At 40.3% G+C, this 19,164-nt stretch overlaps 1 protein-coding gene across 4 annotated transcripts in view; it reads right to left on the reverse strand.

Annotated features, from left to right (window-relative positions):
• The window catches only part of plce1 (phospholipase C, epsilon 1), a 158,683-nt gene that overhangs the window by 131,021 nt on the left and 8,498 nt on the right, over nt 1–19,164 (reverse strand). For all 4 annotated transcript variants that reach the window (XM_061909582.1, XM_061909581.1, XM_061909580.1 and 1 more), the window contains exons 2-3: nt 4,262–4,537; nt 595–1,124 (exon numbers count right to left, since the gene is read on the reverse strand). In XM_061909582.1, the coding sequence (XP_061765566.1) occupies nt 595–639 (45 nt within the window). In that variant the 5' untranslated portion in view covers nt 640–1,124; nt 4,262–4,537. The remainder of the gene's footprint in view (nt 1–594; nt 1,125–4,261; nt 4,538–19,164) is intronic.

Raw genomic sequence — 19,164 nt, forward strand, 5'->3', positions numbered from 1 at the left:
GTGCATAAATTGTTGTTTCAATGCTAGTGTTGACTTTAGGCTAGAATGGAGCTGAGCTTAGAATAGCTAATGCCATGTAGTTCTTCTTTAGAGAGATTGAATCAACAGCACCTATGCTGGTTACAGACAAGGAGTGCACTCTGGTTGCCTCAGTTGCGATTCATAATTGACAATCACTTCTTCCTGAGATCGGTAGGTCGTGAGTTCAAACCCCGGCCGAGTCATACCAAAGACTATTAAAATGGGACCTATTACCTCCCTGTTTGGCACTCAGCATCAAGGGTTGGAATTGGGGGTTAAATCACCAAAATGATTCCTGGCCGCTGCCACCGCTGCTGCTCACTGCTCCCCTCACCTCCCAGGGGGTAAACAAGGGGATGAGTCAAATGCAGAGGACAAATTTAACCGCACCTAGTGTGTGTGTAACTATCATTGGTACTTTAACTTTAAAAAGGATCAGAATCATTAATTACTCGATTGGAGTGACCATTTCTTAGCTAGACTGGATTGCTCTTAATCGGACAGCCTAGGCCTTACCAAAGTTGACAATACTGCTTGGTGGAAACGTGGTTTACCCACCGCTGTATTTGATACCTTGTGGAAATCCAGCGTAGACACTGGCAGGCTGGAGCGACGCATGTGTCGCCGGTTGGACCAAAAGATGCTGGGACAGCGCGACTGGCTGTTAGCAGGGCTGGAGCTAGAGCTGATGTGGGAGTGTGGCAACAATTTCCTGGGTTGTCACGTCGGTTAAAGTGTCCTTACCACCAAAGTCCAGCTGGCACAATGATCCTCCTGAACAAGCGTTGGAGTTAGTCCTTCTATTCTTTCGCCAACCAAAAGTTTCTCCTCAAAATATTCCTTGTCCAAATGGAGTCTTTCTCACAGTCACACAACAGCTTCCTGTAATAAAGGAGAGCGGGGCTACTGCGCTGTCTTGGCAGCCACGACTGGTCCTGGTGCTGACGGACTTCTTGGCTGTCACTCGAGTCTCTGGTTTCCCTGTCGTGCCTGACTGCGGTGCAAGTTGGTGTTGAACGCTTCTCCAGGACGACGGTCCTGAATGGGGTTGGATTTTCTTCGGTGGCCATCGCGCCTGCACACGGCAGTTGTTCCACTGTTTGCTAAAAAGGAGTCAGACTTTATTGTCACAGGCAATAAATGTTGTTTAACTGTTTGAGATGTTTTATCTGCCAGTCATATTTGAGCCTCCAAATATAGACTCCATAAAGCAGCAAAGGCAAATGAGCTCTGCAGAGGAAATGAACTTTGCAGCTTTGTTACATATGGAGGCAGCATTTTTATGTTTACACACATGAGAAATGAGCTTTTTCTAAAAAGGAGAAGAAAAATTATTCAAACTATTAGTGGTGTAATGGTACAACATAGTCACGGTTCGGTACGTCCTTCCATTTAAAACAGGCCTGGGAAATTGGGGGCCAAATTTAGAAAAAATAATGTGTCTGGGGGGCCGAGTCATTTATTTTTAGGAACACTAATACAAAACATCACAATAATGTCTGATTAAATACTAAAATCGATGTGACAGACCGCCTTAAAACATTTTTTTTACTGAATGACACCCAGAATGTACATGAAACTAAAGAATGTGGGATTTACAATATTAATTATGAACGATAAAACACTGAATATTGACAACATATAAATGCCACACCCCCTCTCGATTGACATATTTTATAATCAAACGAACTGCAACAAAAATGCAACAAACAGCGAAATATAAACGGGAAGCGTAACAAATAAAGCCCCCTACAATCTGATACATCACTAAGCTTTAGAACTTTGTTGTAAAAATCTCCTTCCGCGTCTGTCCCTGACACCCAGGCTGGCCTCTCTGGACACACCTGTGGAAAAGCTCCCAACTCACACTGCTTGGTGCCTTGTCTGAGCTGCTGTGACTTATATCACCATAGAAACTAGTATATCATGCAGATTCCAACCATTGAAATACTTTGTATAGTTCAAGACTTAAGGTAGTTTAAGAACATCACTGCACATCATACTGGCAGCTACAGTTTCAATTTTAAATATCTAAAAAATTATTTGGGGATGTCAGGCGGGCCAGATTAAAAAGCTCAACGGGCCGTATGCAGCCCCTGACCCTTAATTTCCCCAGGTCTGGTTTAAAAGGTCAACTATTGGCATAAATGCCATGCGGCTATATTAAAACGTATGATAAATTCTTAATTCGGGCTAAAATATGTTTGTGTCAAACGAGGATGTCGTTGTGGTTTGAGCAGCCCTTTGAGACACTAGTGATTTAGGGCTATCATTGATTGATTGACAGCCTGCGTCCTCTCTGACGACGTCATGATTTGCTCAGTTTACTGTTAATGTTCAGTACATACAATATTGCCGGTAATCTGGAGGAAATGTGCAACCGATGGACGACTCGCGCCACAGGACGGAACATTTGCAAGGCTACTGGGCCATTTGGGACATGGGACAACAAAGAGCTTTGTAATGGTTAATAAAACTGTTTAAGATTTGTTCTTTCTTGATGTGCAGACTTTTTGTGCAAATCAAGTAACACTGTAAACAACACAACAAGCTGCAAACACCACACCCAGAAATAGGGTTGCACAATTTAGACGACATTTTGAGCTTTAAATAGTATCGTTGTAGCATAAAAATGCATGTCGCGAGACATTCTAAATGTAACTCGCAAATTTGGCAGCGACAAGTGGATGAAGGCATCCTCGCTGCAATTTAGAATCCACACTAGCGCCTAATATTCCTCTAAAGTGCAGCTTCTAACTCCCTAATAAACTATGTTTCTAAAAAATATTATCACCGGAGGACTACACAATGAATAGCTTAACATGCTACACTACACATCATAGGAAGATACAAAAAAGCATAGCTAACCACTAAACTAAAGTTTTTTAATGAATATCTAGTCTATAAATTATAATTTGTGGGGGTTTTTTCAAAGAAAAGTTTTTGTTGTTTACAAATTTGGGGAAAACAATTCAATAGTATTTTTTTTTCAGGTATTATATTGAATTTAGTATACAACAAAAGGAAAAAAGGAAATCATTTAAATATTTAATTGATATTAATACAGCCATCCTACGCTTTTGTCGGATTACAATTGTAAACCAAAATGTAATCAAATAATGATACTGAAAAACATTAAGAATGACAAATACTGGCCCTGTAACTACTTGGAATTGGATCTACTCCCAAATTTGTAGTATCGCCCAAAACTAATGCAAAATACCCAAACAACAGAACAAGTTATTATTAAGTGTAGATAAAAGCATGTTACAACAGAAAGTAACCAAATATGAACAGTACATTTTTAAGTAGATCTATAATAGTTCTAAGAAAATAATACAACTGAAAATGACTTTGTAAACCATTATTTTAAAAGGGTTCTATTACATTTCATATTATTTTCCACTTGCCAAGATTTAAAACTGCATACCTAGAAATGTTCCTAGTTTTAAGAGCTATTTACTTATTTTTAGTCAGTGACTCTACATCATAATTTAAATTTTAGCATGAATAATTATATTTTGTCTATTCTAGTTTAAAAATGTTAAAACTGAGAAAATAACTATTAAAATAAGATATTTTGGTTTTCCCCGCATACAATATTCTGCAATATCCCGAGGATACTTAATTTCATTGAGTTAATGTATGCTTGTTTTCAGAATAAAATAGATGTTTCCTACTTAAAAGTTCTAATTTCTAAATTTCCCAATCTTAATTTAGGATGTCCTGACAAGTAAAATGCAATACCTACATAGACAGATTACACTAAGTTTTAGTATTTTTTTCCCCCAAAAAATCTAGTTTTCGTATTTTATATTGTGTCAGCTCTTTTTAATATGTCAAATAATATATCGTGGTATATACCGGTATCAATAATTTGTGCATTTCAAGCATAACGTTTGTGCTCAAGGACCCTCCTTCCGCAAAAGCTAACCAATCATAGCTCTGCGGTCCGCCTTAGCGCTGACACGAAGCTCGATTTTATGGGATGAGCACGTCAAGGTCTGTGGGAGTGTTTGCAGTCGGAGGAACAAGCCAGCATCGCTTACGGTAACTATATGTTTCAGCCTTAACAGTTCACTACAGTCCAACTGCTCATATGAGTCATCTTCGGCTTAGGCACCTTGTTAAAAATGCCAACACACATTTTGAGTAGTTCAGTGTGTGTGTTAGCAGATTTAGCGTTGAAAAAAGAGAAAGAATGAGGCTGGTCTACCATATATTACATCACAGTACTCACATAGATGATCAGATGGATTCAAACCAGGTCATGATAACACAGAAGTCCATTTCCTTCTTTTAAAGTTCCATCCTGGGAACAGTTTTGTCTAATGAAATGTCCAATGTGTGTGTGTTGTTTTGGACACAGAAGCTTGTACAGCTGCTAGAACCGCCTGATAATGAAACTGCAGAGGTGACCCTGGAGGCCTGAGGAATTTCCTTGATAGTGCAGCTTACTACAAGGCTGAGTATGTGTGCTGGGACCCAACTTGAAACTCTGGAGTATTTGCAAGACCTGAGGGGGAAGAACACAAAAGAAACACCATGCATCAATCACTTTTTGTTGACATTTACAACAAAATTTGGTATAGAAAGAACATTGTGAAATAGAAAAAACTCTCAGTCTGTCATCAGTGTCCTTATCTGTCGCCATGTTTATAAATCACTGCAATATCAATCAATCAATCAATGTTTACTTATATAGCCCTATATCACTAGTGTCTCAAAGGGCTGCACAAACCACCACGACATCCTCGGTAGGCCCACATAAGGGCAAGGAAAACTCACACCCAGTGGGACATTGGTGACAATAATGACCCAGTGGGACGTCAGTGACAATGATGACTATGAGAACCTTAGAGAGGAGGAAAGCAATGGATGTCGAGCGGATCTAACATGATACTGTGAAAGTTCAATCCACAATGGATACAACACAGTCACGAGAGTCCAGTCCAAAGAGGATCCAAGACACAGCAGCGAGAGTCCCGTTCACAGCGGAGCCAGCAGGAAACCATCCCAAGCGTAGGCGGACCAGCAGCGCAGAGATGTCCCCAGCCGATACACAGGCGAGCAGTAAATGGCCACCGGACCCCCTCCACACGGGAGAGTGGGACATAGAAGAAAAAGAAAAGAAACGGCAGATCAACTGGTCTAAAAAGGGAGTCTATTTAAAGGCTAGAGTATACAAATGAGTTTTAAGGTGAGACTTAAATGCTTCTACTGAGGTGGCATCGCGAACTGTTACCGGGAGGGCATTCCAGAGTACTGGAGCCCGAACGGAAAACGCTCTACAGCCCGCAGACTTTTTTTGGGCTTTGGGAATCACTAATAAGCCGGAGTCCTTTGAACGCAGATTTCTTGCCGGGACATATGGTACAATACAATCGGCAAGATAAGATGGAGCTAGACCGTGTAGTATTTTATACGTAAGTAGTAAAACCTTAAAGTCACATCTTAAGTGCACAGGAAGCCAGTGCAGGTGAGCCAGTACAGGCGTAATGTGATCAAACTTTCTTGTTCTTGTCAAAAGTCTAGCAGCCGCATTTTGTACCAACTGTAATCTTTTAATGCTAGACATGGGGAGACCCGAAAATAATACGTTACAGTAGTCGAGGCGAGACGTAACAAACGCATGGATAATGATCTCAGCGTCTTTAGTGGACAGAATGGAGCGAATTTTAGCGATGTTACGGAGATGAAAGAAGGCCGTTTTAGTAACGCTTTTAATACTCCATTAACTCCATTGTGACCAAAACAACTGAAGCAACAAGACCAGACGACAACAAAGCTGACTTTTACGCAATTGGTATAGCCCATTTGTGGTGCCCCCTGTGGGCTGAGCTTAAAATATTTTGGGAGACATGCATGTCATTCACATAATAATAATGCCATCCATCCATCCATCCATTTTCTACTGCTTGTCCCTTTCGGGGTTGCAGAGGGTGCTGGAGCCTATCTCAGCTGCAATCAGGCGATAGGTGGGGTACACCCTGGACAAGTCTCCACCTCATCACAGGGCCAACACAGACAGACAACATTCACACACTAGGGCCACTTTTGTGTTGCCAATCAACCTATCCCCAGGTGCATGTTTTTGGAGGTGGGAGGAAGCCGGAGTACCCGGAGGGAACCCATGCAGTCACGGGGAGAACATGCAAACTCCACACAGAAAGACCCCGAGCCCGGAGATCGAACCCAGAACCTTCGTATTGTGAGGCACATGCACTTACCCCTGAATTTGATTTATGTAGCGCTTTTCTGGACACTCTATCCTCTTTACATTAACTTTTGGCCAGTTAGATGCAAAGTCCCAATGACATTATAGTGCCAGCATGTGGTGTATTTGTTTGAAAAAAAAACAGCACAGGTGTTACAGTGGGGTTGCATGTTTTAACAAATCGTTACCCTTTTATGCGTAGCACATCAGACGTAGAACAGTCAGTTTACAAAAAACATATTGACATGACTGTTAATAGTAGTATAGTAAAAGTTTCTAAATGATAGGGGTCTAGAGATCTTTACATGCAAACCAACAGGTGGCACTACACAAGTAAGAGGTTTCCCTCCCTTCACTCACGCACAAAACTAGTTAAACCAGCAAAAAAATATGATCTTTTTTATATTGTAATCTAAAAATTGTCTGAAAAAAACGGGCATTATTGTATTCAAGGTCTACAGACTAATATACCGTATTTTTCGGACTATAAATCGCAGTTTTTTTCATAGTTTGACCGGGAGTGCGACATATACTCCAGAGCGACTTATGTGTGAAATTATTAACACATTACCGTAAAATATCAAATAATATTATTTATCTAATTCACGGAAAAGACGAAGAAAATGTCAGCAATCCTCACATACACGTCAACAAATAAGAATTCGGCAGGGGAGGGTCATGGCAGAAGTGCATTGTTGGTCATGGAATGCTAACTGCAATATGCTACTGCCGTAGCTATTAAAATGGATAATTTCATCGTTGGCGGTAACTTATAAAAACTGAGAAGGGCGGAACAAAAATGGCACCGAAAAGGAAATTATGTACTGCAGATTACACAATATCAAATAATTATGAGTGGATCGTGAGATCGACAGGCGGATTGGTGCGGCGTCTTCAGTAATGCGGACGTTGTACCGATCCGTTGTGGTGAAGAAGGAGCTGAGCCGGAAGGCAAAGCTCTCAATTTACCGGTCGATCTACGTTCCCATCCTCACCTATAGTCATGAGCTGTGGGTCATGACCGAAAGGACAAGATCACGGGTACAAGCGGCCGAAATGAGTTTCCTTCCCCGGGTGGCGGGGCTCTCCCTCAGAGATAGGGTGAGAAGCTCTCCCATCCGGGAGGAGCTCAAAGTAAAGCCGCTGCTCCTCCACATGGAGAGGAGCCAGATGAGGTGGTTCGGGCATCTGGTCAGGATGCCACCCGAACGCCTCTCTAGGGAGGTGTTTCGGGCACGTCCAACCGGTAGGAGGCCACGGGGAAGACCCAGGACACATTGGGAAGACTATGTCTCCCGGCTGGCCTGGGAACGCCTCGGGATCCCCCGGGAAGAGCTAGACGAAGTGGCTGGGGAGAGGGAAGTCTGGGTTTCCCTGCTTAGGCTGTTGCCCCCGCGACCCGACCTCGGATAAGCGGAAGATGATGGATGGATGGATGGATTTATCTCAATCATTGAAGAGACCAAGAAAATGTCAGCAATTGTCACACACACGTCAGCAGTAGTCACACACACGTCAACCAATAAGAATTCGGTGGGGGAGGGTCATGGCAGAAGTGCATTCTGGGTCATGGAATGTTAACTGCTATATGCTACTGCCGTAGCTATTACAATTGATCATTTCATCGTTGACGATAACTTATAAAAACTGAAAAGGGCTGAAAAAAAATGGCACCGAAAATTAAATCATGTACTGCAGATTACAAACTGGACGTAGTGAAATATGCAGCAGAAAACGACAAGAGGAAGCGGCGCATACTTTTGGAGTTGGCAGAGTTGTTTAGAAGCGACATTGAGGAAGAAGATTTCATCGGATTTATCGATTAGGAGTGACAGATTGTTTGGTAAACTTATAGCATGTTCTATATGTTATAGTTATTTGAATGACTCTTACCATAATATGTTACGTTAACATACCAGGCACCTCCTCAGTTGGTTATTTATGCGTCATATAACGTACACTTTTTCAGCCTGTTGTTCACTGGTGTGGCGCAGTGGAAGAGTGGCCGTGCGCAACCCGAGGGTCCCTAGTTCAATCCCCACCTAGTACCAACCTCGTCACGTCCGTTGTGTCCTGAGCAAGACACTTCACCCTTGCTCCTGATGGATGCTGGTTGGCGCCTTGCATGGCAGCTCCCTCCATCAGTGTGTGAATGTGTGTGTGAATGGGTAAATGTGGAAATGGTGTCAAAGCGCTATACAAGTACTGTACAACCCATTTATCATTAATTTATTTTAAATTGCCTTTCAAATTTCTATTCTTAGTGTTGGATTTTATCAAATAAAATTCCCCCAAAAATGCGACTTGTACTCCAGTGCGATGTACAGTATATATGTTTTTTTCCTTCTTTATTTTGCATTTTTGGCCGGTGAAACGTATACTCTGGAGCAGGGGTGCCCATTACGTCGATCGCGAGCTACCAGTCGACCGCGGGGGGTGTGTCAGTCGATCTCGAGCCAGGCTTTTAAAAAAAAATAGACCTAAAAATTCGTGATCATCAATCTTCACCAAGACGTCACTTAAATGACATTCACGGTACCGGAGGGTCTTGTGAGATGACGCTGGCTGCTGCAAGATCATTATTATTAAAATATGACCGAGAGGAAGGCGAGAAACACTTTTTATTTCAACAGACTCTCCCGCCGTACCTTCCGTCAAAACTCTAAAGGCCGACTGCACATTTCCTATCTTCACAATAAAAGCCCTGCTTCACGCTGCCTGCGCTAACTAAATACAGAGTCTCGGAAAACTGGTGTGCACAAGCGATCCCTCAGAAAGCTGGCGTGCACATCACTTGTGCACGCCAGCTTTCCGAGACTCTTATTTTGTTAGCGCAGGCAGCATGAAGCAGGGCTTTTATTGTGAAGATAGGAAATGTGCAGTCGGCCTTTAGAGTTTTGACGGAAGGGACAGCGCGAAAGTCTGTTGAAATAAAAAGTGTTTCTCGCCTTCCTCTCTGTCATTTTTTCATAATAATGAACTGGCAGCAGCCAGCGTCATCTCACAAGACCCTCGGGTGCCGTGAATGTCAATCAAACAAGCTACGGAATTTGCCGCCAATGTTTTTTTTGTAAAGTGTATGGAAGCTGGATGAATTAGGTGCCAAAAACCAACCACTTTCATGTGGTATTGTACAGAAAGGACAACTTTTTTTCTCCTCCATTTGAAAATGTGGGCGTTATCATCATTACTGTCTGACTCCAATCAATGCAAGTCATCAGAATCAGGTAATACACCAACTTATATTCTTGTCTTCGTGAAAGAAAGCATGTTACACATGCTTGTATTATCATTAAACACATTTAACTTGTTTCCAAAAATGTCTCTTTCATAAATAAATAAATATAAATGATATATATAAATGAGGTAGATCCCCTCGAGTTGGTCAATTGAAAAGTAGCTCGCCTGCAGAAAAAGTGTGGGCACCCCTGCTCTGGAGCGACTTATACCAATTAACAGGTGGAGCCAATTTTTTTCTGCGACTCACAGACGTCAGTGACCAGGAAAGATAGCATTGTCGTGACATCCACTGGTAAAAAAGTGTCTCAAATGTAGGTGAGCAAGTTAAATTGGATGCCTTATATTTGGGTCAATACGATACGACCACAGTCATTAAGTAAACTGGTATTAAATGTCCAATCAGAGAAACGTGCCTCATAGCAGGCAAGAGAGTTGGAGCATGAAAGTACCAACCCTAAACACGTTTATCTTGAATGTTTTCAAACCTACCATGACTCCTTCACTTTGCTGTCTCACTCTGCTGAGTCAGATGTGTACAAAATTAGTTAACACCTAATAATAATTACAGGGACTAGATGTTTTGATTGACCGTGGTAGTTGCGCCATCTGGCCTGGAAGTGTAACACATGTGAGTGGCTTGCTCAACTGTCGCTTAACCAGCCAGTCAAGCAATGCAGGTCAAAATCACAATTTGGCTTGAATGACGCAGTGACAAAGAATTGCTGTAACAACCGGGCGTTATTCCCGTCTATGTGGCAACAACAGTGGTTTTATGATTGTAGTAGTGTCAGACTGCATCGCCTGTTTTCATATTATCAGTGCATAGGGCATATTATGACTGGAAATGTGTTCATGGAGGAGAAGAGCGAAAGCAAGTCAGAGCAAAGTGCAGCTAAAGTCGGAATATGTAGTAGTATGACATCATTATGTGTCACATATTTAGGTACAAAACGGTCCCCATAGGGATAGAAAGGACAGTTAAAATAAAACTATTTCACTATATTGATGCTTGAGTTATCTGGTTCGAATTGACAGGCTTCAGATGCCACTTCTGTTATGTCATTACAGCTGTGCAAAAGTCTTTTTTTTTGTAATCGTAAAGAACTATAAAATACATGGTATTAAGCTGTAAAATTATAAATTAATAACTTGCATTCTGCTATGTAAAATATTAATAAAGAAATGCACGGGCACACCGTATTATTTTAAATGGCCTGCGAGCGCCTGGAAATAATGAGTGTCAATAAAGTACTTTATCTTTCTTACTGAATGTATTCGTTCTTTCAATTTTAACAGAAAAAAACGCATGTACTGCATGCAATTGCATATCTTTTCATCTTTAATATTGCAAAAAATAAATGATGTACTGAGGTTAATTTTTTTTTGTTAAAAAAAAAAAAATAAGCCTTTCAAATAAATGTTTTTAATCATATTAAACAATTTTGGGGAATTTGGATAAATCATGATTGTTCACATAATATTCGCTTGCATATTTGAAATATGCTTAAAAAAGGCCTCCAATATTTTTACACAAATGCAATTTTAGTATCAGAATGTTATCTAAGAACATTTCTAAACATTATACTTGAATACATGCAAAAAACTTGGTAATGGTTTTATCGAAAGTTCTTTAAGGCTTTTGTGATTAATTTAAGTGTGTTCATGATTAATTAGAGAATTTTACGCCTTAATATTGACAGCCCTAAAAACAATACTTAAATATCTGCTTGACATATGATTATAAAGCAAGTTATCCATCAAATTGTACATAAAGAAATAAAAATAATCACACGCATAGGCAATCGTGTAATAATGTAATGAGGTTTATATTCATACACAATTACAAGCAGCCGTCTGAGGGTACCCATCATTTTTACACCCCTGCCCTAAAATATTATACTTGAACAATTACAGGTACCATATATTCAGGATTATAATCCACAACCTTTTATATACACTTTGAACCTTGCGTCTTATTAAATGGTGAAGTTTATGTATGGATTTTTCTTTGCTGAGGACCATATTGCAAATAAATAGTTTTCATGAAACACAGGCAAAGACACTGAAATAGTGCGTTATTGCTTCTGCTATGGCGCCATGTCTTGGACTAGTTCACTCACTGCAGGTGCTGCTGGGTGAGTGCCTACTACAGTGTTCCCTGCTGTTTATAGCATTAAACTGGAAGTTAGTATTATTAACTTACAATGGCATTCGGAATGCCATCTCCGGGTTGGGGATGAGACCCTCCCTCAAGTGGAGGAGTTCAAGTACCTAGAAGTCTTGTTCACGAGTGAGGGAAGAGTGGATCGTGAGATCGACAGGCGGATCAGTGCGGCGTCTTCAGTAATGTGGACGCTGTGTCGATCCGTTGTGGTGAAGAAGGAGCTGAGCCGGAAGGCAATGCTCTCAATTTACCGGTCGATCTACGTTCCCATCCTCACCTATGGTCATGAGCTTTGTTTCACGACCAAAAGGACAAGATCACGGCTACAAGCGGCCGAAATGAGTTTCCTTCACCGGGTGGCGGGGCTCTCCCTCAGAGATAGGGTGAGAAGCTCTCCCATCCGGGAGGAGCTCAAAGTAAAGCCGCTGCTCCTCCACATGGAGAGGAGCCAGATGAGGTGATTCGGGCATATGGTCAGAATATGCCACCTGAATGCTTCCTAGGAAGGTGTTTAGGGCACGTCCAATCGGTAGGAGGCCACCAGGACACGTTGGGAAGACTATGTCTCCCGGCTGGCCTGGGAACGCCTCGGGATCCCCCGGGAAGAGCTGGACAAAGGGGATGGGGAGAGGAAAGTCTGGGCTTCCCTGCTTAGGCTGCTGCCCCCGCGACCCAACCTCGGATAAGCGGAAGAAGATGGATGGATGGATGGACGGGCTTTTTTTTTGTATTGTTTCATTTTTAAAAATCCTCAGTAAATTCCCCGAGACGTCACCGTGGAGTAATTGAGTCTGTTTAGCTGACTGGAGCTTTAGCTTCCCCAACTAGTGGGTCCATGACAATGATGTGTGTTTTGCTCGATCAGCTGTTTTACTGCCATGTTACAGACAACGTTCGAAAACAATTAAGGTCTGTAAATAAACATTTACAAAATACTTCTGTGTAAAAAACGTTTTTCACAACGTATATATCTGCGGCTCATAGTCTGGTGTGGCTAGTATATGGAAACAATGTTTTCTTCTAAGATTTAGTGGGTGTGGCGTACACACTGGTATACTCTGTAGTCCGTAAAATATGTTATTTAAAAGTGTATCCACGAACAGCGTCCAGTGGAATTGCTTTGTCTGCAGAGCCATCAAGAAAGGTCTGGAAACGGTAGCCGGCCAACGTCGTCACTGTAGGCGCAAAGGGCAAATTTCGGCTTGCACCAAAGAACAATTAAGAGGTCAGAGATAAAAAGAGAAAATGTGGATCAAAATGTGCAAGACGCCCCAAAGGAGGAAAGCAAGAAGACAAAAACTGCTAATGGTGCTGCAAAGAAATCTGATGCTGCAAATGAACCAAAGAAAGAGGAGGTAAAGGTTCCTGAACAGTCTGTCCTCGAAGGCGCCGTGGCGCCAGCCAAAAAGCACAAATCTAATGAAGCTGCATATGTGGATGAAGAGGTTATGTCTGGGAGGACCAAATCCAAGCTCAAGGGGGCCAAGTTTAAGGACACCAAGAAGACCAAAGAGCCCAAGAAGACCAAGTAGCCCAAAAAGATCATGGAGCTCAGGACCACCAAGGAAATCAAGCTTAAGTGAAAGAGACCAAGGTGTCAAAGGGTAAAACTGCTGAACAGTTCAAGGACCCTACACTAGAAGCCAATGCGAAACAAGGGAGAAACATTTTTGAATGTTTATTTTTTTCAATTAAATTTTAACTTTGAAAAAAATAAAAAATAAAATAAAAAAGTGTATCTTAAAATATTATACAGGTATTATTCTATAAACAATTGAGCTGTACGATAAAGAAAGAAAAAATGGCAAATGCAGTTGTATATTTAGGTTATAGTATAGGTTCATACATTTCTATTAATATAGGTATCTATCAGTCCACACACAAACTATAACCCTTTTGAGCAGAATTACAACAAAAGCTAATACATGTCCAAACAGTCCAAAGTATCTGCTTTTTTAGGTACATCAGCTGAACTGTGACCTCCTCAAAGCAAGCAAAGCAAATGACTATTCCAGGCAAAATCTCAGCCTCAGGCCAGGAAAGCAGACTGCCAGACACTCAGGCACAAACAAAAGCAAAACAAAACAAATATGTACACAAATTCAGGTCACAGTGACAAGTGCACTGACCAAGAAACCTATTTATTCATTCTGCTACATATGATTTATTAACTACAAAACGGTCTGCTGTGCTGCCAACATCTATTTGCTCAGATTTAATAAAAATCTCCCGATGAAAACACACTTATGGGCTGTAAAATGTATGCTAAAACAACAGATGGTGCTACAAGAACTAAATAGGGCCAGTTCAGCTAATCGAAAGCGTGAAGTGAAGTGAATTGAAGTGAATTATATTTATATAGCGCTTTTTCTCTAGTGACTCAAAGCGCTTTACATAGTGAAACCCAATATCTAAGTTACATTCAAACCCGTGTGGGTGGCACTGGGAGCAGGTGGGTAAAGTGTCTTGCCCAAGGACACAACGGCAGTGACTAGGTTGGCGGAAGCGGGAATTGAACCTGCAACCCTCAAGTTGCTGGCACGGCCACTCTACCAACCGAGCTGAAGAAAGTAATTTCTGGGAAAAGGCACAAAATAACTACTGACGGTGTATGAAATTAAAAAAATGTTTGTACAATACGTTTAAATTAAGTAATAGTTACATTGTATCATATTAACAATGAACATATCAGCATCATCATTTTGTCATTTAAAGCACTTTAACATCGCTATTTGTAAATGCAAATTCAAAATCCTGCAGCACGCTCAAAGTGAATAAACCTCAATAATGAACAATAACAAATACATTTTTTCAAATAAACCGCGATACTGAACCTTAACAGCATGATTTTTGCAAATAAACTAAAATGAACAGTAACAGTGTGAATATTTGTGAATAATTTGCAATACTTTACATCAACATCATGATGTTTATGAAAAAAGTGCAATAATGAACAGTAGCAGCAAGATTTTTGTGAATAAATTACAATAATAAACAGTAACAGCATATTTTTGTGAATAAATCAGAATAGTAAACTTAGTGTTCATTATTGATTTTTGTGAAAAAAACGCAAAACAGTAACAGGATTTTTGTGTATAAGCCGCAATAATGAACCATAACAGACTTACTTTTGTGAATAAACCACAATAATGAACCAAAACAGCCTTATTTTTGTGAATAAGCCGCAATATTGAACAGTACAGTAAGACCAGGATTTTAGTGCATAAACCTCATTAATGAGCATTAAGCATGATTTGAACAGAACAGCGTAAATTTTTTATGAAAATCCAGCAATAATGAACCGCAACAGCCTTATTTTTGTGAATAAACTGCAATAATGAAAAGTACAGTAAGACCATGATTTTAGTGAATAAACCGCAATGATAGTAACAGCATGATTTTTTGGGAAGAAAAAGTAAAAAAGAAAAAAAAACATTTGACTAATGACAGTAGTAATAGTACCAATGATAACAATTTCAAACATTTTAACTAATAACTGACATAACAAGATATGTCATATTTCTGATATACCCTTTTCCCTACTAATAAATATATATTATCAATCTATTTTTTCTGAATGGCAGGGAGAATTAACATCCGTTTAGTCTTAGATAAACAAACATGGTTCCGTGACCGTGAAAAGACAATATTTTTATAGGATCTTAAACATGACACGACATAATAGAGGATTTTCTATGAAAAAAGTACACAGTAAGTTTCGAGCCAACAACTTTCATGCTGCAATAACACCAGTTGGAGCTGGACTCGATATCCACATGATCAATCCATCCCTTGTATAAATCACGGCAATGAAATACGACTCTATTGCTATTCATGAGGGAAGTCCAGTGTTGCATACGAGATCGTGGGGTGACATAACGATTGGAAGCAGTCCTCCATCGTTTTTTTCAGGCCTTCACTCTCACATAAAAGCTTCCCGATGTTCATTCATGTGAATCATTCCCGAGCTCATCAAAAAGGATGACTCACAGCCTGGTATGTGATGTGATTAGAAAGCCGACGCGGACGAGACAAAATGACCGTGACGATTCAGACTGCTCAAATGCGGGGGGGGTGGGTTTCCTGCAGGGGCCTCCAGAAAACCCAGTTAAAGACTTGAAAAGTGGATTCCTGCAGCATAATCAGCAGGTCAGGAATGCAATTTCCTATTGTGCTCAGGGTCACATCAGAAAAGGGCTGAAAAAGGAGGACACTCCAACATCACCACCTGCAAGCTAAGTCATCATATTCCATCCATCCATTTTCTACCGCTTTACGTCATCATCGTTCCCGACTTAAATGTGTCAGTAAACAGAAGCACGTCTCAATAGGAATTGGGGGAAATCTAGCAGTGAGTTCCTAAAAAGTGAGTAGATTAAGCCACACTATTTGTCTTTGGCACTGGAGAGGGGCAGTGAAGTGAAGTGAATTATATTTATATAGCGCTTTTCTCAAGTGACTCAAAGCGCTTTCCATAGTGACACCCAATATCTAAGTTACATTTAAACCAGTGTGGGTGGCACTGGGAGCAGGTGGGTAAAGTGTCTTGCCCAAGGACACAACGGCAGTAACTAGGATGGCACAAGCAGGAATCGAACCTGCAACCCTCAAGTTGCTGGCACGGCCACTCTACCAGCCGAGCTATGCCGCCCCCTAAATTTTAAAATGACATTTAATATAAACCTGCTATTAGCTTCTCTGCTAACTTGGAAACGTCAGCATTTTATTATCGTATGCCGTCGTGTCTTTTTCAGACTGATTTTTTAGTTGGTGTCTGTGAGTGACAGGAAGAAAAGCTCTGCCTCACTTGGGGCTATATCAGTTGTTTTGCATGCACGACCCCGAATATAAGACAACCTGTCTTTTTTTTCTTTCTTAAGAAAATATCAGCTTATATTTGGATCACATGGCTACAATACAACAAAGAACAACATCTAACCTATCTTATTTTTAAAAATATCTAATTGTAATTTTTTACAACATTTCAGTCTTTTTATCATTACACCATGTACCAAATGAAATTGCTTCAAGGTCAGTAGGCACAACCACAATTATTAAGAACTTTAGGCCCACCGGGTTATAAGGCGCACTTTCGATTTTTGAGAAAATGAAAAGATTTTAAGTGACCATTATAGTCCGAAAAATACGGTACTTTCATATTTTAGGGGGAAATAAATTAAATAATTTTTCAATTTATGATCATGATTTATGATAGTCAAGCAGAGAGGGCCTTGCTGGCCCTGGCAGCCCACAACTGCTGTACTATAATATTTGTATTTTTAACGTATTTGAAGGTATTTTTCAAATCTACATCATTCAGTTTTTATTGAAATTTCATTTTTCAACTCTACATACGGTCCATAAAAAAATCGGACAGCAGAAAAACCTGCTGTTATTTTATTTATTTAACTTGTTTTCCATATTTCAAATATATATTTGTTGAACAGCCGGAGAACTGTTGTTTTACCAAAAGTGCGTTTCCTATACTAACATGTTTTATTATATTAATCACTACTCAGTGGCCTAGTGGTTAGAGTTTTTGCCCTGAAATCTGTAAGTTGTGAGTTCAATGCTAAGGCTAGAATGGAGCTGAGCTTAAAATAGCTAATGCCATGTTGTTTGTCTTTAGAGGGATTGAATCAACCTGTGCCGGTTACAGCCAAGTAGTGCACTCTGGTTGCGATTCATAATTGACAATCACTTCTTCCTAAGATCGGTAGGTCGTGAGTTTAAACCCCGGCCGAGTCATACTAAAGATTATAAAAATGGGACCCATTACCTTCCTGCTTGAAACTCAGCATCAAGGGTTGGAATTGGGGGTTAAATGACCAAAATGATTCCCAGGCGCGGCCACCTTTGCTGCCCACTGCTCCCCTCACTTCCCAGGGGGTGATCACACTGCAAAAAGTCAGTGTTCAAAAAGAAAGGAAAAACAATCAAATAAAAATGAGGGGTATTTTATTTCAACTAAGCAAAATTATCTGCCAATAGAACAAGAAAATTTGGCTTGTCAAGACTTTCCAAAACAAGTAAAATTAGCTAACCTCAACTACGATGAATTGATTAAACAAGTTGAAAAAAATTTTCGGGTGTTTCCATTTAGTGGTCAATTGTACGGAATAAGTACTGTACTGTGCAATCTACTAATAAAAGTTTCAATCAATCAATCAATCAATCAGAACCCAAAAATACCTTAAAATAAGTATATCCTCACTAATAACAAGTGCACTTTTATTGGTAAAGAAAATTAGACCTTTTTGGGTTCCCTCCCCGGGTACTACGGCTCCCTCCCACCTCCAAAGACATGCACCTGGGGATAGGTTGATTGGCAACACTAAATTGGCCCTAGTGTGTGAAGGTGAGTGTGAATGTTGTCTATTTGTGTTGGCCCTATGATGAGGTAGCGACTTGTCCAGGGTGTACACCGCCTTCCACCCGATTGTAGCTGAGATAGGCACCAGCGCTCCCCGCGACTCCAAAAGGGAGTAAGCGGTATAAAAGGGATGGATGAATGGATGTTAAAAAATATTCTCAATTTAAGTAAATGCTAGTGCCATTTACTTGACATAATGATATGCAATTAGCATCATGATTTTATTTTTTCTTGAAGAAATTATTACTTTAAAAAAGTAGTTCTATAATTGTGAGTGTTAATGACACAGCTTTGCATCAGCTGATATTTTAGTTTCAAGCATGTTTTACTCAATATAGTTCATAAAATCTCAGCAACAAGCTGTAATATCTTACTGAAATAATTTGGGACCAAAACCCTTAAAACAAGTAAAACACAAACATAAAATCTGCTTAGTGAGAAGCATTACCTTATCAGACAGAAAATAAGCAAATATCACCCTTATTTGAGATATTTAATCCTACTTAGATTTCAGTTTTTGCAAGAGTGATGGGTCAAATGCAGAGAATAATTTTGCCACACCTGGTGTGTGTGTGTGTGACAATCATTGGTACTTTAACTTTTTAACTTGACACACCATCCTTCACACCTTTGACAACCTGGCTGGATTGACTGTATTTTATTAGTACTCATCTGAAGAACGTTGATTAGCAAAGAACCAGTTGTGGAGAACATAAAAAAAGCCTCCGCTGTCTACTGTATAATAATCTGTCATACAAAAAAGAATAAGAGGGGTTGCAGGGGGATATAAAAAACAACCTGTAATGTGTAGCAGGTTGTGTTTGACTGTCAACGCTCTTTGCAAAATACACAAACGACTTTTCATGGCAAGCAGCACATGTGGCTTTGATTAGGAGGGCAGGGCGTGCAGTGGAAAGAGAGTGAAAAGGAGGCGCTATTTAGTGTGCGTTGTGTGTGTGTGTGTGTGTGTGTGTGTGTGTGTGTGTGTGTGTGTGTGTGTGTGTGTGTGTGTTTCTGTGTAAAGTGACAACAGAGAGAAAAGGAGCGACTGTATTCTCACTGCCAATGAGCTTGCAACAGCAAAATAATAACATCACTCATAAAGTTCCTACTCGACTCTTAGTGTCAATAGTTATGTTTGTGTAAAAG

Source organism: Nerophis ophidion, linkage group LG08 (assembly GCF_033978795.1).
Source record: "Nerophis ophidion isolate RoL-2023_Sa linkage group LG08, RoL_Noph_v1.0, whole genome shotgun sequence".
NCBI lineage: Eukaryota > Metazoa > Chordata > Actinopteri > Syngnathiformes > Syngnathidae > Nerophis > Nerophis ophidion.